General features: G+C 39.8%; 1 protein-coding gene across 2 annotated transcripts in view; it reads left to right on the forward strand.

The window, feature by feature from the left end:
- Positions 1-3,211: 3,211 nt before the first annotated feature.
- nt5c1aa (5'-nucleotidase, cytosolic IAa) overlaps positions 3,212-24,081 on the forward strand; it is a 21,015-nt gene continuing 145 nt past the window's right edge. Inside the window, exons 1-7 of one of the 2 annotated variants that reach the window (XM_065948355.1) lie at positions 3,213-3,827; positions 6,304-6,348; positions 8,845-9,012; positions 9,148-9,277; positions 14,862-14,984; positions 18,406-18,590; positions 19,236-24,081. The exon at positions 19,236-24,081 is cut by the window's right edge and continues 145 nt beyond it. In XM_065948355.1, the coding sequence (XP_065804427.1) occupies positions 3,681-3,827; positions 6,304-6,348; positions 8,845-9,012; positions 9,148-9,277; positions 14,862-14,984; positions 18,406-18,590; positions 19,236-19,592 (1,155 nt within the window). In that variant the 5' untranslated portion in view covers positions 3,213-3,680 and the 3' untranslated portion in view covers positions 19,593-24,081. Of the gene's footprint in view, positions 3,828-6,303; positions 6,349-8,844; positions 9,013-9,147; positions 9,278-14,861; positions 14,985-18,405; positions 18,591-19,235 lie in introns of both variants that reach the window. The other variant, XM_065948356.1, reaches the window with a different exon arrangement.

Here is a 24,081-nt window from a genome sequence, read left to right on the forward strand (position 1 = left end):
TTGTTGTCCTTGTGTAGGCTTCTGTGATTTCTACTAAGACAAATATCAGTCCAATTGTCCAAAATAAAAACACTAATATTTATTATTTCAGATTCCACATCAGTGTTTGTTCTTTCTGTTCATTCCTCAGTTCAAAGTATGTGGGCTATGTCATTGTTTCCAATGCCCCTCCCCCCCAGCCACCCATCAAGGATCGATAAAAAACTATTCTGAGCTTCACAGTATCAGCCTTCAGCTCAGTAGAGAACCACACATCACAAATGAGCATACGGAGAAACAGTGAATCACACTGCAGCAATAGAGGTCATGCTCGACAGTTGCAGTTTGCAGTGTGACCACAGGATGGGGCTGTTACCTCACACACTCCCGACTAAATATCCTCTAATGTCTGCCAAAGTGTCAGTTTTTTCGTTTCCTTCTGACGTATTTGTGTCCATGTTATAACCAAATGAACCTAAATACATTTATACATTCTATTTGGTGAAAAGAAAGTGACAGAAAGTGGGATTTCAACTACAAATCATAACATTCAGTCACACTGACCGAGCAGTGACCCATGGAAGAGAGACTGCTAAGCAACCGATCTTCTTGCTGGGAATGTGTAGCTAAATCAATACAAAGCAGTGAGGACAGAACATAACTATAAAGTAGCAACAAAAATCCAGACTCCAAGACTATTATTGACAGACGGTAATCTAGTTTGATCATTTGGCAGAAAGGCCAGATACTTCTTAATAACGTCATAAATAAAAATGTTCCAATATCAAGAGTGAGAAAACGTTTAGTGACCACTAATCCTGGCATCAACCTAAGAAAAAGCATTGTACAGATACCATTAAAGAGACATGACCTGAATTTAGTTGTGGGACTGTCTGTGTTGCTCATGATGTAATTTTAGTATACACATAATGCATTACAGTAATAGTGCACAGGACAAAGTAACCAGACATGCCTAAAAAGGACAGAGTTAATCTGGGCTCTGCATTTTTTTAACTGCCTCCATCCCCTTGACCATTTGTCAAATTTGAATGCTTTATCAGAGCTTGTGTGTAGTAAATAGAGAAATCTACACTCCAAAAAATATACTGTAAATGAGAAAAGTATACTGTGTTTTTCATTCTGAAAACATACCTAGTTCAAGCTCCTGAGATGAGTTTTGAACTGATTTAAAACAGAATGAAAATAATACTGATGTCGCAGTGTGTTGAAAACAAGGGCGAGGTAGACCCAAGTGCAGAATTACAAAAGACTATTTAATTAAAACAAAAAGGCAACCAAAACAAAATCCCAAAAGGGTCAAAACAAAATCCCAAAAGGGTCAAAACAGGAAGACACAAGGAACCAATAGGGAGCACGGGGAAAACTTACATCTAACATAGACATATGACAATTAACTGACACAGAAGGGAAGAAACACAGAGACTAAATAGACACAAGTGTAATCAGACACAGGTGAGACTAACGACACAGGTGAAGACAATGAGGGCAATCACACTGGAGGGAAACACACAGAGGCAGGAATGAACACAAGACAAGAAACACTGGTGACTAGAACTACAACACAAGAAACATTAAGATACACAGAGAACTCAAGAGTGTAACATAACCACTAGAACAAAGAAACACAAGGATAAGAAAATACAAAATAAAACAAGAAACACTAAAGACTATGAAACATTCAGACAAAAACACACAAGGGAAACAATAACCACAAGGAAACCTAAACTTTGAAATAGACAAACTACAAACTAAAGACTGACTCATGACAACTGATGTCTCTTTAGTAGTAAAAAAAAAATGCAAAAATATGTTTATAAGGCCTTAAACCACGGGATGTGTCGGCTGAAGTAAGCAGTCACATTTTCATAATTCAAAATTTATAAAGCTATAATTGAAACATGACCATGGTCTGCCACTGCGCTGTGCTCAACATGCATGAGTGAAGACACTAATGGCCCTGCGTTCGACTTGGTGTACAACCTTGGTTTTAAATGAAGGTTACATCCATTATCTGCAACCTTTAGGTCAATTTAACTCTCTGTTCTCTGATCAACATTTACCTCATCCATTCTCTCCCTCTCCCTCTCTCGCTCTTAGTCTGTGTTTTTCTTATCCTATTTACTTGGTACTAACTTTATTTTTGTTACATTTCATTATTTTATATGACTCATCAACATGAGTGTGTATCAAACACCAAACGTCTCTCCATACACATACTATGTCATAAGGTAAACCTGACTCAATATTTAATGATCCTGACAACACCAGCAAGTTTTCTAAAGGAGAGACATTTAGTTCATCATAACTACGTCAAAGTCCAATCAATTGATGGTATTCCAAACACTGCTTTGCTTTTGATGTTTCAGTCATTTGGTTTAAGTTTTAGGCTAGTACAAAAGTGATTAAATCATATTTACCATACAGATTTACTAAATAAATAAAAAGTTCAACATGCATGAAAATAAGAGCTGAAATCTGAAAGTGGAGTAAGATTCAGTAACTTTCAAAACATTTCAAATGAACATTTTCAGTAATGCTAAAAAACAGAGCTCAATGTTTTCACTTGTATATGTTGTACAGCGAACTATTGGAAAATTTTTACACATTTAAAGCCCAACATGTTTCTTCTACTGTATGGTATCAATGTGTCAAAATTAAGTTATGCCCTGCTATTGCTGTATACAGCCCCCGTCTGGCTCTGTTTTCTTGATCCACATGTATTTGTCAGCATTTGTTAACAGCATGACCAATGCTTCCAAAGAGAAAAGAAATGTCAAAAAATACAATAGCTTATAGTCTATTTTACACAACTTACATTTCTTAACAGAGATAGGTTTCCAAATATAGTGTGTACATATAAAATAAGCTCTTAAGCTCTTCATATGGGAAAATCATATTTTTCATGGATGACAATCAGAATTATTTTTAGCCCTTCTAACTAATAATACAAAAAAAAAAAAAACAGACTAAATGGCTCATGTTAGCCAAAATTTGCTCTGTACTCTAGTTTGTGCCTGAACTTCCCATGAGCCTCTTGGGCAAACTGACTGCACTGTCAACAAGGAACAGCAGGGGGGTGGAGCCACGCTGAATAAGGAAGCAGGTCTGTGATTGGCCAGCGGCAGAGGGGAATAAATGAATGCAGGCAGCAGAGAGTGATTGAATGAGACAGGGGGGACTGGGAGTGGGGGGGGGGGGGTGAATGTGTGGAAAAGAGAGAGGGGCAAAGGGACTGCAGCAGATGGACTGCTGTACAGCCTGCAACACAGACAGACTGTATATCACTGTGTGTGTAAGCATGCACAACAGACGCTGTGTGTAGGAGAACGGTTGTGAGTTTGTAGGCTGCCCATGTCCTCTGGAATTGGATGCAGTGAGCAATAATCCTCTTGAGATAAAACGGATACAGACAAGTGAGCAGGGGACGGAAGAGGGAGCACTTTTGCTCTTCACACTTGGCCTGCTTTCACAGGCAGGTGCATGCCCAGCAATCTACTGTAGTACTGTTATCAATGCACTTGCCAGGAGTATCTTGATAAATGCTACGGACTGCAGCAGGACATTTTATTGCTGTAATTTGGATGAGGAAGAGAATTGTGTCTTTATCAGAGGTAGAGAAGTGAGGGGCGGTTTGAGGCCACTTTTGGAAAAACAGAGAAGGTGGATTCTCTGTGGTGAAGATGAGTCTCGACCCGGTGCAGGTGATGAGCGGACATGCCAAGGAACTCAAAGTTGTCCCTTCATCCAATGGGGACAGCAAAGGATCATGGGAAGAGAAAGAGGAGTTTGATCAAGACAACTTGGGCCTCACCACCAAGCCAATACCAGTAAGTCTTACTGAATATTTAGAATGTTATGGAATCTGTATCTATCTGTCAGTGTGTCTGTGTTAGTTAGCAATACCATTTTTAAAAATACTGACATTTCCAGAACAAAATTGTGCACAGTTCTCTTGTTAATATTAACCGCACCACAAATTACTTTCCAAAAACACTCTGACCTCCTCTCCTCTCTTTAGCCCTGTTGCTACTCTCTCCTCTGCTGAGTGCTCCGATTTATACCCCACAGTTTGAAGCATGGGGTATAAATGAGGGCACAATTTTGACAAGGTGACAGGAAGAGTTTCTGTTAGTTTTGAGGATGCAAGTTTATGGAACAAACTCTTGAATCCTTTCTCTGTCAAATTATGAATAGAGTTAGCTTTCACATGAGACACCCCTAAAAGCAGCAATGGCTAGGCTTCAAAGCAAACTTAATTAAAAAAAATGTCAAGATATTATAGTGAAATAATTCATGTTTGATTTACTTATGTATACATCTCATTGGAGATTGGTCTAATGGGTCAATTCCACAAGATTTTCCCACTTAATTCCGGTATTTATGAAATTAAAACATACGTCGTAATTTCTGACAGACTAATAAACCAAATTAGTAACACAAAGTAAATGATAAAATTCTGTATTTCTTCATTTTAGCTGAAGGCAATGCACTAGGTCTAAAAGTAGCTAAACGCTGAGTAATCTTTGCTTAGTGTCGGAGGATTAGTGCGGTCACAGTGGTGTATTTTTAGACAGTAAACATCCATCCTACTAAACTACTGTACCAATCCCAATATCGATGCTTTACATTACCGTAATAAGACTCTGGCCTAATGGGAAGCTCAGATCCATCCCTGCCTTCATCGTAAATGCTTTACACTGAGGGATTTAACTGTGCTCACATGTACAGATACAATATAAAGAGTTTTAAGACACATTACGGCATTAGTGTATACTGTAAGTGATTATTCCTCAAAGGTAATGGAGCACACAGATTAACAACCTTTTAATCAACTTAGTGGATGGTCATATGGTCGTCAATACTGAGCCGAATCTTGACATGATTCATGATTTTGTTAAAATATTACAACAGGTTTCATCATTTAAATTGACGTTTTTCAGCATGATTCAGTGTTTTTTAAGGAGTTAGTGAAATATAAACTGCTCTTCCCAAGCTTTAATACCATGTCCTTGGGTTTGTTGTCACCTTATCTCTTGCTACATGCTACCTATATAGAATTATCATATCCTCAGTTGATGTTTTTTTTTTTTTTTTTTGTGGTATTTGACACCAAACCCCTCCCTCTGCACACATATGACATGTGTCATTTCAGGGATTGGTTAAATTGTACAAGAACATGTCAGGATGTCTTGAATTTCTGTGTTTCAGTGATTAAATAGCAGTTCAGACATGGGTCACCCTGGATACAGTAGATTATAAAGGCACACAACATCCCATCAGCATCTGTCAATCCTCCTGTTATTAACAAAAGGCCATTATTGACCTGATTTTTTGGCAAACCAGGACATACATTATACATTGCTCAGTCATGCTCCTGTGTCAGTATATATGCCAAGGCCTGAACAGAACACATCACTGGCCTTTTACTTCTCTATAAATATCAGCCCTCCCACTGCTTCTAACCCTGTCACTATCTCCTCTCATTCTCACCCCTTTAATTTTTCACACTGCTCCCCCCCCCTCTGCTCTTACTTACACTCTGCTGTCTGGAAACCCCTTCCATCCATCCTCTTATTATTAATCTCGGATGGATGGAAGGGTTATCTCACAGCCTCAGAGATGTAAATAACAGATGACTCACTGGGTTATGCTGAAAACACCAGTCCTGCTGATTTGGCAGAGCTCTGACTGGATTAATATGGTGCATGATGTGGGGGGGGGGTTAGAAGTTTCACCAATAAGTCCAGCTTTATGCTTTACAGGACAAAAAACATTACAGTAACACACATGTTTATTTAGCTCCAAATTCCCAGCAGGTTTAGCTATACTGATGTACCTAGTGTCCACTAAATCAATAGGCAGGAGGTGATTTTGGTAACTGTGAGTTCCTGTGCAGAGGTGTCTTATGATCAATGCATTCGCTTTAAGAGGGCATGCTGTAAACACTAGCAGTATCCTATCACAGCACAGAACCGGACTCCTGCTCTGGGATCATTCCCAGACAGTGTGACATGTTATTCATAGAGTAAACTGACTCTAACGGATAGGCTTCACTGAAGGTCTTGTAAAGTTGTCTCTGATCAGAATTTGGAAAGTGACCAATGTTCTCTGCAGCACACTTTGGAATTGTTTACTGTGCCACCATCTTCATATCCCATGTTACATACTTTAAAATCTACAGTCTGTACAAGAAGAATCTATTTCACAGAACAAGGGTTGCATTTTTGGATTGGAGGTATTTCACTTGTGAATTGATGATTTCTGATAACCCTATGAATGAAAACAAACTGTCATTTTGCTAAGGTGACAGGGAGACGAGCCCGGAAGGTGGAGGGAGGTGTTTTCTTCGTAAGTATATGTCTCATAAAAACGTCAGGTCAAAGGTTGTGCCCATTGCTCCTGACTGGTCATCATCACTGCCCTTTCACCTTGTAACCTCCACTGTGCAGCTTCCATTGTGCCTGCATGATCACACACACACACCCACTACACTAACCAGCAACCCGGCCTGATGTCTCATCACGTGTGCTGTCATGTTGATTCATATTGCACTGGATAGTCGAACTAATGAACCTACATGCTGTGTTTCAATCACTACAACGTTAAAGACTGCTGCAGCTCTTTGATTTGTGAACTCATGCTCATAAAAACGTCAGGTTTTTTTAAATGTCTAACATAAGATGACACATAATATGCCCTGCTGTTGTTGGTTTGTTGTTGGTGCAAATAAAAAGTGAATTTAAATTCAACTAGTGGTAAATAATGAATGGCCCAACTTAAAAAGTGGAGTCCATCTTAATGAACTGTACAGATCAACATTTTGTTAGTAATGTATGAATAATTCATTTTGTCAGTCTAAATATGACTAACAACTATTTTGTAAGTAATTTGCATTACTTTCCCCATTTTATAAACAAGCCAACAGTGTTGGTTATTTAGCCTATCATTTTCATATTTAAAGGTTATTTAAGGCATAGCCTTAAACACAAATTTAGGCCGGGCATGCAAGTGCAATTTTCACAAATGATTTGCACTAGTTGTTTTTTTAATTAGAAAAAAAAAGATTTTACAAGGTGTTTTGCTTTTCTGGTATAGCTGGAACCCCTAATCTTTACAGGCACCATACAAATATTTTCAACATGACTTCAATGTGACTACCTCGATGCAAATGGGCAGTCGCCCCAAAGTTGAAAGTAATCGCCTTCTAACTGAGAAATCCTGATGAGCCGCGCCTTTTCTAGCGAACAGGTCATTTAAGTGGACAATGGTAGCCTCAAGTACACAATAAGACAGTTAAGAAAATCGGGACTGTCCATGGTGAATGTGTAGAATTTGACTCTATGTCTGATTAGAGTGACACACATGTCCTAAAATCTTAAAGGTCCTCAAGTCACATTTTGGTCCTGGGATTGAGTGTCAACAATCAACGGATTTCTAGGCATCTGTTTTCATGCCAATTTTCTCATTTGCAACTTTACAGTACTTGAAACCTACACCGAGTAAATAAATAATAACAAAGCTCTCACAATGGATGAGTCATAACTCGAGACTTTGTACATGTGTTTGGGTGTGCGTATGTGTGTTATAATAGGTAAGTCGGTGATATGTCAGCAGCCAGTGTTGTTGTAATGGAATAAAGCTAAACAGGGACAATTGCTCTCTGCCCCTGTCAGCTTGTGGCCTATTTACCAGCGAATAGCAATTAGTGCATGTTAACACACTGCCACGCAGATAACTTCTCACACTGCAAATACACAGAACGGATGTAGACAGATATTGACTCAAAAGCATGCAATGATGAGCATTACATGTGTTTGCCTTGTTGCACTGCGCACAGGTTTTATTTGACACTGCACTGTAAAAATACTAAGTTGATTTTATCATTAAAAAATAAGGACAACATTCAGGGTTTATATCTTCTGTTGATATGATTTCAAAGAAAATGTATTTTTAATCATGTGACTCACTGTGCAGCCACTCTTTTAGGCCAAATCTTGTAACCTGGTACAACCCGTACACTCAGCCACTCTGCCCCCCTAACCTCTTCTCCCACCATCCAGGCATCACCTGAATTTGGCCGTCTGCTGTGGTCACCAAAGCTGGCTGCCACCACAGGAATTTCTCCCTCCCCCTTCAAACATGAGCACTGCGTGTGCAAATCCACGTCAGGCAATATGAGTGCAACATGAGGCCAGTGAGCCATCTAGTTCTTTTAATATGAGCTGTCTTAGCTCATTTTGACAACTTGGTCAGTATGTACAGGCGACTTTGAGAACGAGACCATAAAAATGTCACCTGCCACCCTTTTTAACGAGCTAGTGAAAGGTAGAAAAGGTTTTTTTTTCTTTTTACAAAAATAGTCTTATTGTTTTTTAGCAGTCATTTGCTGTGTTCTTGCTGTTTGTGTGAGTGAAGCATTGACCACATGGCCTTACAAATATATTATACCATGACCACAGATGACACCATTGCTGTTTTATCTCCATTCTTACATTGAGTTGTCCTGACAGTCCTGACAACATGTGTAATGTTTCAATGTTTTTGGCATGTAACTCAGCATGAGTTTTGACGTGGATGTCTATACAAACTTTTATGATGTTGCCTTTAGGGTCACAAAAGTAATAGCAGCCCCTGCAATGGCATGCACTTGTACAAAGGAAACCTTTAATGTATTATTAGCAGGGTTTAGCTGGAGTGTCTATTGTGCAACAGAGATAAAATAAGTCTAAACTATTCCTGTGACGCCTCTCACCTCTTCTCCTCCTGTTGTTGCTTTCTCATCTTCCCTGTTTTCTGTTTTATCTGCTTTTCAAGCATTTTCACCGCTCCCTCTCTTTTCTGCAGCCAAAACCAGAGAATGCGGTGACCATCGCTGTTTCTACTCGGGTTTTGTTTCGGACCGATCGGGAGCAGAAGGTGTTTGAGCAGAAAGGAGTCGAGGAGTATCTGAGATACCAGATCGAGCATGAGAACGAACCCTTTGCCCCAGGGCCCGCGTTCCCCCTTGTCAAGGTTAAAGTCACACGGCTTTGCACTCACAGACATTATATAAATGCAGTATCCATTTGGATTTTGATTTGTAAAGCTACTCTTATGACTTTTGCGCCCATGAGAGCTTTTAAACTGACAGCTGCTTTTCCCTTACAGGCTCTGGAGGCGGTGAACGCTCGTCTGCGGGAGCTGTACCCACAAAGTGAAGAACTGTTTGACATTGTTTTGGTGACGTACAATCATGCACATGTAGGAATCCGGCTCATCAACACCATCAACCATCACAGTAAGATCTTACAGAGACTATATTCTAAAGAAAAATCTAAAATGAGAGGGTCCTTTATATTGACCATCACTGTCAGAATAAAAAAAATCAACACTGCTATTGCAAACTCTACAATTCACTTAGCAGACGCTTTTATCCAAAGCCAAGTACATCAGAGAGTAAGTACAACACAAGCAAGGATCTAGAAAAGGGGGAAACAATGTCAGTTTTGAGTCCGATTGGACACACAGGTGCTGACAGGCATTGCACAGAGGCAAAGCACAACATTGACGGCAATTCTTGAGAGCTCTAATCAATATAAAAACCATCTTAAAAATCATTTTTATCAAACAAAACCATCATCATTATCATCATCATCAATAATATCTAGACCATCGTCACCATTAGGGTCGTAGGTATTCATGAAAGAGCTGGGTCTTTAGCTTTTTCTTAAAGGTGCAGACTCTGCAGAATGAATGGAGTTTGGAAGATCATTCCACCACCGGGGGGCGACAGAGGAGAAGAGTCTTGTTAGAGTCTTAGGACCCTGTTGTGAAGGTGACAAATGAGGCAATACAGGAATTCTGCTCAAAACCATTGTGTTTGTTTGAAAGCTAATAATTACATTCTATCTCCTAATACACTCTCTTTTTTTGGTAATACATATTTTGGGGCTTTTGGCTTTATTCGATATGACAGTGGGATAGAGTAGGAAATGGGGGAGAGAGAGAGAGAGCGGGGAATGACATGCAGGGTAGGATCAACCGGTTGGACCCCGAACCCAGGCCGCCCACCTGGAGGACTTTTGCCTCAATACACAGGACGTGTCCTCAGTGCTAGCCAATCTGCGCCCCTCCCAATACACTCTCAGTGCACTTTTCTAATGTGTTAAACAAACACCATGAATCGTTTCAAGATAAAATGTCAATACATAGAAGAAACCAAGCAACACTTCCATATAATTAAGAATATGTGAAAGTCGCGAGCATTTGGCCAAACCATGTTCAATTGAATTCAATGTTTGAATACAATCTGTGATTAATATCTATTTACTAAATAATGTATAATAGCTGTTGTAGCTGCAAAACTAGCAGAGTTAAATGGAGTAGACAGGAAAAGAGGGTTTAAGACTAAGGAAGTAATCCACAGTGTGTGTTGGTGCTATGATGACTTTTATCATTCTTTCACTGCATGAATGATGAGCTGTGTGAAATGTAAACTCAATAACTTCTGAAGCATACAGGGGCTGAAGAGCAGAGGGAGACTCTGAGGGGAGCCTGGGGCAGATTATATTCATCACTAACTGCAGCCATAGGTTTAGTGATGTGATGTGCACAGTATTTGCTCCTGTAACTGCATGGCTTCATTCTGTGGCTTCTTAACTGTAACTATAAATTTCCATACACACATTTACCTTAACTGTGGCTCTATATTGCCAGAGTACAACGTCATCCTTAATGACACTAGAAACTCGAGGCTTTAGGCTCAAAAGACTCAGCACACCCTCTAATCTTGATTCATAATACACTCCACAAAAGCAGAATGGTAAATAAACACAAGAGGGATATAGCTCTAAAAATTATGTGAATTATGCTCACAAATTTGGGAAAATTATTTAAGTTTGCTTCTGAAGAAACGAGGATTCCAAACAATGCAAAGAAAGCTATAGCTGTGCTGAGCTATGTAATATAAATCTTATCTCTATTCAAATATATATTTTAGGATACATGATATGGAGTCTAAATCTTGAACAATACTTCAAATGAGGCATGGGGGAGCATCCTCTGTTGTGCCTTCTTAGAACGTTTTGCTAATGTAACAAAAGGGCTTGTATGTAATCATGTTAATCCAAGTTGTAAAGCTGACGCAAATTCAGCTGAGAGGCAAACAACAAAGTGTATGGACAGCTGACTGTCAGGACCCTTCCCAGGGAAATCTCCCACCCTGTGATGACATCTTACTCTCAGACCACTTCCTGTTCAGCTCCTCAGATGTTTTCCTATCCTTCAAACTTCAGGCCCGGATGAGTTAAATATCAAGTCCTTTGGGATCGAAGAATAATCCTAGTGGCCTGAAAACGAAAACAGGTCCAAGTGGAGAGGCCCTTCAGATGCGTCCACGTTAGATCTCTTTGGTGGCTCTCCGCATGAGGGGCCAAACAGACCCCTTAACTCTGACCTTTCTTACAGAACAAAAGGAGAACATGGTTTCTTTGATGCGAAATAGAAACAAGGTTTGTTGAACATCTTCCCAGCAGTGGTCCACTAACAAAAAGCGTTTACTTGATGCTTTGCTTCACATTTGGAACTAAATATAGGCACCCAAGAGAAACATTTAAAAACTCATTTGTCTTTCAGCAGCTGCTTATGATAGCTATTTTTAACAGCTGCAGGATAAGGAATACAATTTCTCACCCTGTATTTGGAGGACCAGTAGTAACAAAACAGCCAGTGCATGGCTATGAAGGGCAAACATAGGCACAAGTGAGCTATATCATGCATGCATACATCATATCAGGCAGGAGACTGGCAGGTCCTATAATGAACTATGTGTCCAGCTAATTGAGTGTTCAGATGATGACCTTATCGTCCTCTATAAAAATCACATCTGGAGCCACTAAAAGACATCACATATGCATGAGATATGCAAAATATCCTGCGTGGACAGTGGACACACAGCAGGCTGCTTTGCATGATGGAGCTGTTCATTCTTTGATGTGAAGTCCTGCTGGTTTCCTGCTTTCCTATTACTATGTAGATGTTCCTGAACAAGCAAATAAATCTTAGTAAGATAAATTATATGAAAACATTCCAGCAGAGAAAAAAAAAAAAGATACAAAGAAATCAGCGTTAAGGACATTTTCCCACACTCTGGCATCCGTATTAAAGGAAGGGGATGTGTAGGAGGTTTGATGTGATGAGGCACAATGTAGCTCAGGGTCAAACTCACCAGGGCCTTTCTTCAAAGCTAAATAAACCATTTAGGAAATACATAGAGGACCATGTTTTCTCTGAATAATGGTGAGATCACTCAGAGGGTTTATAAAAGGGCGTCTCTGCCTTCAGCAGATAGAGAAGAGTACATAGAGTACTGTATGTGTGTCTTTGTTTCTATATATATATATATGGCTCATTTTCAAACAGACCCAACTTTGCACTTCTGCTAATGTAAAATAAAAGGGTTTTAGCATCATGAAAATGAATCAGGATGAGTGTGCACCAATCTGAGGGCCGATTTGTGGGTGGCTCTATCTTTGGGGCCACCATAACTGCGGTTGCCACAGCAGGCAACAGTGTCTGCAGGTACCTGCTGACTGTGACAGCAGTATTGATAGATGGATTTTGACAGCGTTAGACGTTTGACAGCTGCTTCTAAAGGTCCCTTATTTTTGCCGATCTTACCAATATGAAGATTTTGGTTAGATGTCAATTTCCTGATTACACAATGGAGCAATGAAGGGAAAACGAAACAACTTGCTGCATTTTGCATAATGTTCCCTCTGTTAGTAAGCCTAACCAATAAACAGCTGCATTTAATCATTACAGGCAGGCTGATAAACTTAACTCTCATAGCAGCTCCTCTTCTAAGAGTATTGCTTTTTTAACTCTCTATAAGCTCAACTATCTCCCAGTTTCTGCCAACCAAGCACAAGTCATGCATCAGGTTTGACTACAATGGAAACATGAAATGTAGGCTGGAGCTTGAGCTAAGTGTTATGATATTTCAATCAGGAGAGACTCAAGTAAGAGTTTACTAACAGTTTAGCAAAATATGAATATGCAATGTCTTTGGCGATTAGACTCCGTCATGATGACTTCGTGCACTAAGAGGGGTAGCGAGGTCGACAGCAGGAGTGGTAGTGGTGGTGGTGGTGGTGATAGAAAAATGCAGGATATAATGAGAAGTGGGTTTCTGGGGCTGTATCTGAACTCTGCTGAGCTGGAATGGAGTTGACTGGGGTGGAGGAGGGTTTCAGCAATGGTACTGAAATGACAAACTGACTGCGGAGGGAGGATAATTGGTTGAAAAAGGTTGAAGCAGAATATGGTTGGATTATGACTTAAAGAGTAAACGCCCAAAATCAACTGATCACCACAGCAGGGAGATGCTGGAAGTGGTAGAGAGGGAGTGGCTAAGTTGAATAAAGAAAATGGAATGAATGTGTGAGAGGGTATAATCAGTCTTCCTGCTTCAACTTATGCCGAGCTCCATATCAGCTTCTGGTCCATGCATTTAAACTGTTTTTCTAAGAAACAAGTCAGAGTCCCTTATCTTTTGGAAAAATACAAATATATATATATATTATCCCCCTTATCTACCTTTTAAAACAGACCCCTGTGGTCTAAATGAAACATCTGTGCTGAGCTTTGGTCAGAATATAACCTGAATCAAGCACCAGAGGAGGTTTGTGACCCTGTATAAACCAGCTCTCTCAGAACGCTCTGTTTTGGTGTGTGTGTCTCTTTAAATGCAATGAGCCCCCCCCCCCCCGAGTTTTCCCGGTAGACATCACTCCTCTGTACGAGAATAAAAATGACAGACCTGCGCAAAAGTTTTGCTCTAGGCTGCAGGGGAGTCCATGGGTGGAGATACCAGGGGAGGGGAGGGTTTTTTTTTTTTTTAGAATCCAACTTGTGACATCACAAGTCTCTGTGTTGTAAGACTTATGCAGACTAAAAACAAAGGACTGGATGGATTTATTTCACATTTTGTGGTCGACACTCAAGTTACCCATATATATGTTCAAAAACACTGTAAAAGTGGATTTTTCCAAATATGTCCCCTTTAATATTGAGCAAGTCTAAAATAAATCTTGTGCCTAACGCCTAACTTTAAATAAAAGACATGACCTTGACATCTCTCTATCGATATTCAGATACTAATCTTCCGAGCACAATAACCTTCACTGTTAGAAATATGAAACCCTGTCTTTCTTGGCCCACCTATTCTTTATAAATCATAACCAAGCTCTTGCTCCAACCTATTTAATCATCCATCTTCATCCCAACTTGAGTCTGTTGCCTTTCCTAATCTTCTGTTATCTCTGACCCTCATACATATCGGCTCATTTTACCTGAACAGTTTGTAAGGATCTTATTACTTAACATGGGTCTCCTTTCGTTCCCCACATTCCATCTCTCCACTGCTCTTTGGATGAGCCAAGAGCAGTGAAATGAAGACTCTCCATGAGCCAAACTGCAAACAGACACTCTCCCATCAGTCTTAATTCATGTTGCATCTCATCTGCACAGTCCTGGCCCTCCTCCTGTCCCCTCTTCTACTTTCTAGTTAACCTCCTCTTTGGACCCGCTCCACCATTTAAGTGCTTGTAAATTAATCCCCTCACCATGTCTTTACCCCCCATCTCCCCTCCACTTTACCTTACATGACCCCTGGAACTGCTTTACATGCACTTCATGAGAAATTCAGGGTCATCAACTATTTGCCCATTACTCTCTCTCTCTTAAAAACATGTAATGTTAGCTTTTCCGTTTTTTTAAAGATAGAATTGAATCAATGTAAGAGTTTTGTAATGGACCTATTTAACACTGGCTGATGTACTGAAACTATAAACCTTGCTGCTGTTTGTTCTTTTTGCTTCCAGACTTGTTCATTGAGAGGTTTTGTATGACCGGGGGGAGCAGTCCCATTGGCTACCTGAAGGCCTGGCACACTAACCTCTACCTCTCTGCTGACTCGGAGAAGGTCAGGGAGGCGCTTGCTGAAGGTGAGCAAACACATGCATGCACATATGAGGAACACAACGTCTTATTATCTAAACAGCAAAAACACAAAAAGACTCCCTGGTGATCATGAGTAATAACATAAAAAACAAGGATTTAACCTCTTTTCTCAGTAAAATGTGATACTTAGAAGGGGTATTTTTGTGATATACAATCATATATATATATATATATTTAGGCTATACATCATGAATCATCAACTTCTAACCAACTTTCTTTACTCTAAAAAAATAAATTACGTGTTGTAGTTAAGAAAGAACAAATGCATCAAGAAGCTTCCATGAATATTTCTGAGATAAGATGTGTCTCATTTATTCAATGTAACAATGCTGATGAAAGGCAGTCCATTCAGTTTCTTCTTTGATCGTTTGTATTTTAAAAAAAACTTAGAGGTCCATAACAGTGGTGCAGGGGAATACACACGTTAAAATATTGTATTTTTTGATCATGTCTTGAATTTCGACTGTGATTAGTTACATTTGCTTTAATTAATACACATTAAGGCATATCATCTGCATAAAAAAAGTTAAAGGAGGGACTCATCATTTACAGTGTGCAGTATGTCTAAACAGGGATCTGTTTGACCAACAGGACTTAAACCAGCTTAGTGTCGCTTCTCTAATGCCAATTAAATGTTCCAGTCTCAGCGGAGGATTTCATGGTCAACAGCAGATCCTGGAGTGTGCCTGTGTAGTCCATGTCCTCCCTCAGCATGGCCACTTAGCTAGCCATACAACCCTGACCACTTATGTAACAGATCTATCAACTGGCAATTCATTTTGCCAAGTAGAATAGTTTTTTTATTGAAGGTTCAGCTGTAATGGAATATTTTTTTAAAGTCTTGTAAAAGTTTTGGGTGGGCAGTTATGTTTCCAAATGAACTCAAATTCATACTATGGAATAAAACTTGCAAACACACTAGCTATAGTAACATAACCATAAACCAGCATGTTAAACCAGAAATAACATTATTTTAGCTGTGCATGTGGCTCTAAATGTTTATTTAAAACACTGACCACTCCCTGCAAAAGACGTGAAAGATGTTAAAGTTCTCTGCTGTCCAAAAGGTGCAAACTAAATATACTAACATTAAATTTGTGGGAATTGACTTGACCACTGCTTCCGCTTCTGATCTTTGAAGATGTACATTTCATAAAGAATTACAGTACTTTAAAAAAAGGTTTTAAGAAAGTAGGCCTACATGCAGTAATAGAGGAGACCCAGTCCAGACAGATAAAGCTAAATCCAAAAGAAGCCCCAAAAGGATCCTGAAATAGAGTCAAAATTAAGTTTATTTAATGAAAAACAAGATTGGTTTGATTGGCACAGAAAGTTATTTTTTCTACATGATTTAGGTAAAGAGAATTACATTTTGTATGTCTTGGGTCATACCATTTGTGTGTAAAAGGAGGTCTGAGGGAAAACGAACTGGAGTGCTGATTGTTCATTGTGTGAGCTCGTAACTCTCAAGGTAACTTCATGGACTTTTTTCATGTGACTTACACACTAAAAGCCCTCCCCTACGCATAAACTCTCACACACACAAACTCACACACACAGAGTCAAGCGAAGGCACTGCCCTTGACATTTTCTTTATTTGCTGTAAATCCATTTGTTAATGCATCCTTAAGCGGAAGGCTTACATGTATCTCTTCTGAGAGTGTTTATTTACCTCAGCTTTGTTACAACATTGACGGAAACATTTGTAATTTTTGCTTTCTTAAGCAGAAAGTTTTGTCTTAACTTGATGTGATGGTTTTACTTTAATGTGTGTGTTAACTTGTTTTTGATCCAACATGCACAAGATCATATGAAAGTTTCCTTTAAGTGTCCTGACCTTAACCCTAAAAGCAAGTTGAGGTGATGTAAGGTGACTTGATCAAAAGAAAACTAGTTTTACTGCATGGCATGTTTGGCTCTAGTTGATTCTTATTCAGTACCTATTATAATCTGCTGGATTAAAGGTATCTTTAGGTTAATTAAGTTGAATTCATATGTATGTTTTGGGGCAAAAAGATGATCTGCCTCATCTGCTTAGTGATTGTCTCATGATATAGAACATCCATCAGTTTAACTTAAATGAAGTAGAGAGAAGCACAGTAAAAGGCAAGACAGGAGTTTTGTACAAACCAAAGGATTGAAACGTTGTGAATGGAAATCAAATTTGTACAACTATCGCTTGTTTAAACAATTTTGTTTAAATAGGCACCACCGCCAAACACATACATGCACTCACAAACATTCAACCCAATGCTTTTGCCCTTCATTGATCACTTACATAACCCTTCATATGGCCCTTAGTGGCCACCGCAACCCAACCAGCATTGCCACCGTCACTCAAAAGACCAAGGCTCCATTCATGGGAGCTCCAGATATTGACAGTGCAGCTACTATCTACCCTGCCACATAACTCCTGATGGCCCCCCCGACAACCAGACCATGAAGCTAGACGGGCAGTGAGAGCCAACACATCAAGGGGGTTATCAAGTGGGCACCTTCCTTAACTAGTATTTCGACTGATACTAGTATGAGGTGTTAGTAGTAGTTATATGTTATGAAGGAAGAGAGATGCTCACAAGAAATGCCCGAGTGAGAAGCTTGTTTTTGCCAGAGCTCACCCCTTCCGGGTAAAGTCTGACTTATACTTCTGCATCGGATCTACGCCATAGGTATGCATAGCCCCGGACAAAGAACGTGCACCCCCTTCAAAAATGTGACCGCTAATGAAACAACACAACTGCAAGCCCTGTGGTTTGACCGCTGCGTAGCATCATATTTCATGCGTTTACATAATTTCCGGCATCACCTCCAACTCTTACAAGTCGCCATGGTTTCCTTTACATAAACAAGCAGAGAATGTGGCAGAACTGAAAACTGACGATACAACAAGCATAGAAATGGGACTGCCAACTAGCGTTTGTAGGCAGAGTATTGCAACGCTACACATGAAAAGCACAAGTATGTAGTGCTCACAACAGCATAGGCCACTGTGATATGGATTCGATGCAGAAGTATATACTCGGCGTAAGGCTGTACACTCTCCCCTTCTCGTGAGGGAACAGAGGAGAGAAGAGAAAAAAAAGCCCCCAACTAATATTATTTCTCCTCATCTAAATCCAATGACTTGTTTTAACTGCTTCATCTGACATCTCCTTTATTCTCTTTCACTAACTCTGTCCACGCACTCCCAGTTCTCCTAGCAATGAGCTACTTGACTATGCCGTGAACGTCTGCATCCCATTTCTACTGGACAAACCAGATTTAAACTAAACATATATAATGACCTATAACCGGGAAGAATAGCTGAGCTCTTGGGTACAGCTGATGGGGATCCTGACAAATGAACAAATATCCTGTTTGAATAATAAAACTTATTGTTATTGATGTCTCTGTGTTTGTTTTTAGGCATCGCAGCAGCTACCATGTTCTTGCCAGAAAAGCAGTCAGAGGTATCACAGTCGCAGCTGAGGGTAGCATTTGATGGTGATGCCGTCCTCTTTTCTGATGAATCTGAGCGCATCTTTAAGGCCCATGGGCTGGACAAGTTCTTTGAACATGAGAGGGACAATGAAGACACACTGCTTGATCATGTAAGTAGTTTATTGGAGTAATGTTTGAGCATTTTCTTTTGCTACATAAAGTTAAAGTGCTCCCCTATAACTATTTATGCTAAAAAAACATGAAATTATTTCTCTATACACCAGAAAAGATCATATTTTATTGTCATTTGTGATTATAAAGAACGGAAAGCCTCTAACCTGCTGCTGTCACACCACAATTTCCAAGTTTGGGATCAATAAAGTATCCATCTAGCTATCTATCTAACAGAAATTGAGGACACTTAATATGGATGAGCTTTAAACCGTCATCTTCTTTAAAGCCTTGCATTGCTATTACCATGCATTGAGTATCTGATATTTCTATGACTCTATAATGTGAAATTACATTAATGGTTTCAAATGGCATCGGGATTTAAACAGTCTGTTTTATTCATTTATTTATCAGTTTATTTGTCTGGGACAATAGGCAACGTTGCAGTTCATTAACGTGCAACCGATGCAATGTATATAGGACTTCTAGCCACGGCTCATTTGCAGTCCTTGTCCTTGGTTAGGCATTTAGTGTGTTAGTTATTCTTTCATTATCAGTGAGCTGCTATTTCAATACAAGTATTCATGTCCAAGAAAAACAATATATAAACAAAACAACAGCACCGTCTCTGCTTTACTTCACAGGGTCCACTTAAGGGCTTCCTGGAGGCACTGGGGAAGCTCCAGAAAAAGTTTTATGCAAAAGGCCAGCGCCTAGACTGTCCCATCCGAACATACTTGGTCACAGCTCGTAGCGCAGCCAGCTCTGGGATCCGGGCACTGAAGACACTCAGGGCCTGGGGCTTGGAGATTGATGAAGCCTTGTTTCTCGCTGGAGCACCAAAGGGCCCCATGCTGGAGAAGATAAGGCCCCACATTTACTTTGATGATCAGATGTTTCATGTGGAAGGAGCAGCTGAGATGGGAACCATTGCTGCCCATGTGCCCTATGGCATTGCACAGAAACATAATGCAAAACAAAACACCAGTGCTGGCAAGTAGACATGGGGACTTTAGATGCTGTTGGCCCAGTGTGAGACGAACTATGGGACGGAGAAACATTTAAGAGAAGAGCAAAGGGAGGTTTCAGAGAGCTTGAAAGGCTGAAACTGAATTGTATGTGAAATACGTCACTACTGCATTGTAGCAAAATTTTTTTGTAAGTATTTATCAAAATGCAGACTGTCTAAGCTTATTGCTGAGATGAGGAGTTGGTCAAATTGAGGTCTGGAACCTGAGATGACCTGGATGCAAAGTATCCCAGCTTTACTCTTCATAGGTTCATTCAACTAAATAAAAAAGTGTTTTATCAAATATAGCTTTATACAGACATTGTGAAGGATTCTGTCATTACTAATTGTCCTGATAATGGAGAGACCTCCATGACCACCATCAGAAGCATCAAAAGAAAGTAGAGATATTATAGGTCAACAAGGATTGTGAAATAATGAAGCACATGAAGAGTCATGATTTTAAAATGAATTATTTTGCACAGTTAGACTTCACAAGAATGTAAAATTGTTTGTTTGCAGCTATACAAAATGTGTTGTATTCAGAATATTTACTTGACATTGTATCCACCACTGTGTAAGTCCTAGACAAGAAAGCCATACAATTCATTTGGTGCCTTAGTATCAATGAACACACTGATATTAGTCACATTAGTGGCAATTTGGTTGGTGTTTTACATTTTTTCCAGAGGGAAGTATCTGTTAGTGATAGTGTGCTTTAAGGTACAGACACAGTTGGACTGGGAACAAACATTGGCCCCAGCTGTTTATAAGACCATGCATAGGCTTTGCTCTTTCAGGCAAAAATACAACCTCATTCCTATAAAGCTGGAGCCCTGTTTACAAAACTCTGAAATCCCATATTTGCCTTTTAATAGCACAAAGACCACCATGTCAATTCAAGGCTTGATGCAAGGACTACTTGTCGCGGTTGAAGTCTGCAAAATACGTCACAAGATGAATGTTTTTTAACATAAATTTGCCAAACGTTCTTGGGATGTCATCGTCCAAAGTTCATGATATTATTAAAAGATTCAGAGAATCTAAATAAATCCCTCTATGTAGACCACAAGGCCCAAAAACAATGTTGGGGGGCTGTGATCTTCAGGCTCTCAGTTGGCCCTACATTAAAAACATTAGAAACGATTCTGTTGTGGGCATCACTGTTTGCGCTCAGGAGCACTTCCAAATCCATTGTCACAAATGGGAGCTAAAAATCTATCATGCAAAGAGGAAACAGTATTAAAACCAGATCCTGAATGCCACCAACTACTATGTTCCAGGCTTATTTAAAATGGAAAGAGGCAAAGTGGAAAACCGTCCTACATCAAGCAAAACTGCAACAACATTTCACATTACAGAAATTAGTCCCCTCGCTCCCAAAACATATAAAAAAGGTTGTTAAATAAAACAGTGATGCTCTGAATGTGTAAGGACGCATTCTCTGGCTTCTCACTGGGGTTGGTGAATGAATCACCTAAGTGCAGAGTCAGGTATGTTTGTGGCTGATTGGCCTTGATTAAAGCCAGGTGTGAGTTTTAAGGCCTCCCAGGCAGCCTTTACTTTCGTGAATTGTTTCTGGGTCTCCCGGACAATTTAGTTTCGAGTCAGCTGATTGGCAGCAGTGGTTTAGTTAATAATTCTTGGTGCATTAGTTAGAAGGGTGTTTTGGCTCTATACTGTTTCAGTATAGCCCCCCCCCCCCCCCCCCCCCCTCCAATCTATCACTTGGTTATCCTTCTTGGATAACTTTAAGACACCCTTGGGTCCGCACCTGTGTCCCACTTTCCCGTTTTCCTGACAGAATGGTCAGCATGTCTTATGTTGTCTTTCTACCATGGTCAATCAAATATGGGGTTTCAATGTTTTGCAAATCATGAGATACTGTTTTCTTTTTACACAACGTGCCAACTCTTTATGAATTGGAGTTCTATTTTTTTTTCCAATAACTGGAAAGTAAAAGAAGAACAAATCCATTCAATTAAATGTCAGCCTGGTCGCTAATGTAAAGCATTTCAATTGTGCAGGTAATTTAAGTAAAGACACAAGTTTTTGATAACACATCACACTCAAAATGCAGCCAGCTTGGTTTTACTGCCCTCTCCTGCACATGGAGGCTAGTTACACAAAACCACATAGATTTGGTCCTTGACTGACATTTGCCCTGAAATGATGGTGAGTTTTTGGAGGATAAGGATTTAGCTCCATAGAACTTCAGAGTGACATTTACGACTAGATGCTTGCACACAGAGTAATGTTTGAACCTTATATGCAACCAATTACGATGAGTTTATTTACACTTAAAAAAGGTAATGCTACAAAATATTGTACAAAAAAGTGAATCCAGGTACTTCCTTTGCTCATTGACAGAAATAGCTTAGGATTCATTTATTTTTCTGTGATAAAACTTTTAAGATAAACCTAAAAGACATTTATGTGCACTCCTTCACTTTGCCATGGAGTGGCAGCACCTGAATGATAAATGACTTCAGCAACTTGTGTTCACTCACCATATTCAGTCTTCATTTGGGATGAAATACATTATGTTGGACATGTTTCACTTGAGATGATTATAAAACTTCACATGCACACATAAAAGTTATCTTAAAGCATATACAATGTTGTCTTAATATTCTTTCTTTATCTTTCATGTTCCCATTTTTTTATGTGACCAAATTTTTCCTCATCTTTTCCCAGTTAATTCCGTTTTTTTTTTCAATCTTCACATTGAGCAGAATCACATTACTACCCACACTCTCCCTACAAATATCTGTGATAAATGTCCTAATATTCTCTATCATTCCAAGTTGAATTGGATCTTCCCAGCAGAGCCTGGGTAATGAAAGCTAGCAAAGTGCCATCATCCGGGGATGGTCTATCTGGAGCCATATTGCTAACAACACCACAGGGACATGCCCTGCTGGTAAACACTGATGGATTGACATGCATGTGGATTTTATAAGCTCCAACCCATTGGGCTGAAGCTGCTGGCACATACAGAAGAGGGCAGAGGAACATAGATAAGATATGGCCAGCTGGAGAACTCTGCAAAGCCAAAGCATAGTTCATAATGACCCACATGCTTATGCTGCCAGCTGTATCCATAAACTGACAATACCCATCAGCATGAATAGAGAATAGTGAAAGAGAATGGCTGTGTGCTTTACAATGCCAAATTGAGACAGTGCCTGGGGACAGAAATGACCATAACAACCCACCACCCTGTATCTTAGTAGATAAACGTCAAAAGATATTCATGAGAAGATAAGACAAAAAACAATTTTGAATCAAAAACATTTTTCTTACCCACAATCATGAATGTGCAAAATTGAATCAAAAAAAGTGATGTTGAAAACTAATTACCCTTTTTTGGAGTGAAAAGGGGATTTGTTTTTAGATTAGGGATACATCACACTGAGTATCATCAATGACCCAATGTGGGACATTACATAACAAACCATATGCTTGAATATAAGCTGTCTTACTGCCAGATGTGACCTACAGAATAGAGGCAGAGTCGGCCTTGTGGGAGTTGTCGGAATTTGTCAGTATCAGACAACACCAAAGTAGAGAATTACAGAAAAACAATGAAGATCTGGGTTTAAACAGATGAGAGAACGATGGAGAGGAAACAGCACTTACCCCAGAGACACAGATAACAAGCATGTTTTTTCCTTCTGCTCAGTTGCCGAGTGGAGTGACACTTTGAGGGAAAGGAAGGGTGACTCACTCTGTCTTGGAGAAGATGCTGGTCAGACTCAGAAGGAGTCCACAGCGGGGGACTTGACCACAACATGTTTTCAATCTGTCAAAGCATACTTCTTGCCTGCAGTATTCTCAAACACTGCTGGGTTTTAAGCATTTTAAATGTTCATTTTTGTGAAGGTTCTTCAAAGATCTAAATGTGGAATTAAAGCTGCAAGCAGCAATAGGCTCTTGCACCTTTGTGCGTGTTGGGCTGTTGTGCAGGCACGGGAAGTCTTCTGCTAGGTTGTGCTGCTTCTGCTACGGACACTGAAAGGTCAAAATGGCTCTGTATCGTCATGTTTTTTGGACACAACATCAAGTGAGAGCCCACAGTGTAAATTCTGTTAACTGAATGAAATTTGAGCATGCGTGTTAAGTTTGAATCTGTGTGGACCATTTATGTTTGAGTTACAGCAACTCCCTGTGGTATGGCGATGCGTCAGTCTTTGACTATCTGCCACAGCCACGACCTTTCAGTTTATGTAATGAACCAAACAAGCTTTCTTCATCCAGATCCTTTCCAGCGGTAAACTACATTTGAAGGGGATCAGGTAAACCCTCTGGGAAGAGTGTATATATAACACACACAAATGGCAAAAACTGGCTAGCCATGGCAACAGCTTTAGGAGTAAACTGAAGGGTTTCGTATTGAAGCATGGTGGAGGTTTGAGGATTAATCAAATTTGGGAGGGATTGGGCAAGTAGGCTAGGACTGATCTTATAGATAATAGTGA

The sequence above is a fragment of the Labrus bergylta genome, chromosome 19 (genome assembly GCF_963930695.1).
Source record: "Labrus bergylta chromosome 19, fLabBer1.1, whole genome shotgun sequence".
Lineage (NCBI taxonomy): Eukaryota > Metazoa > Chordata > Actinopteri > Labriformes > Labridae > Labrus > Labrus bergylta.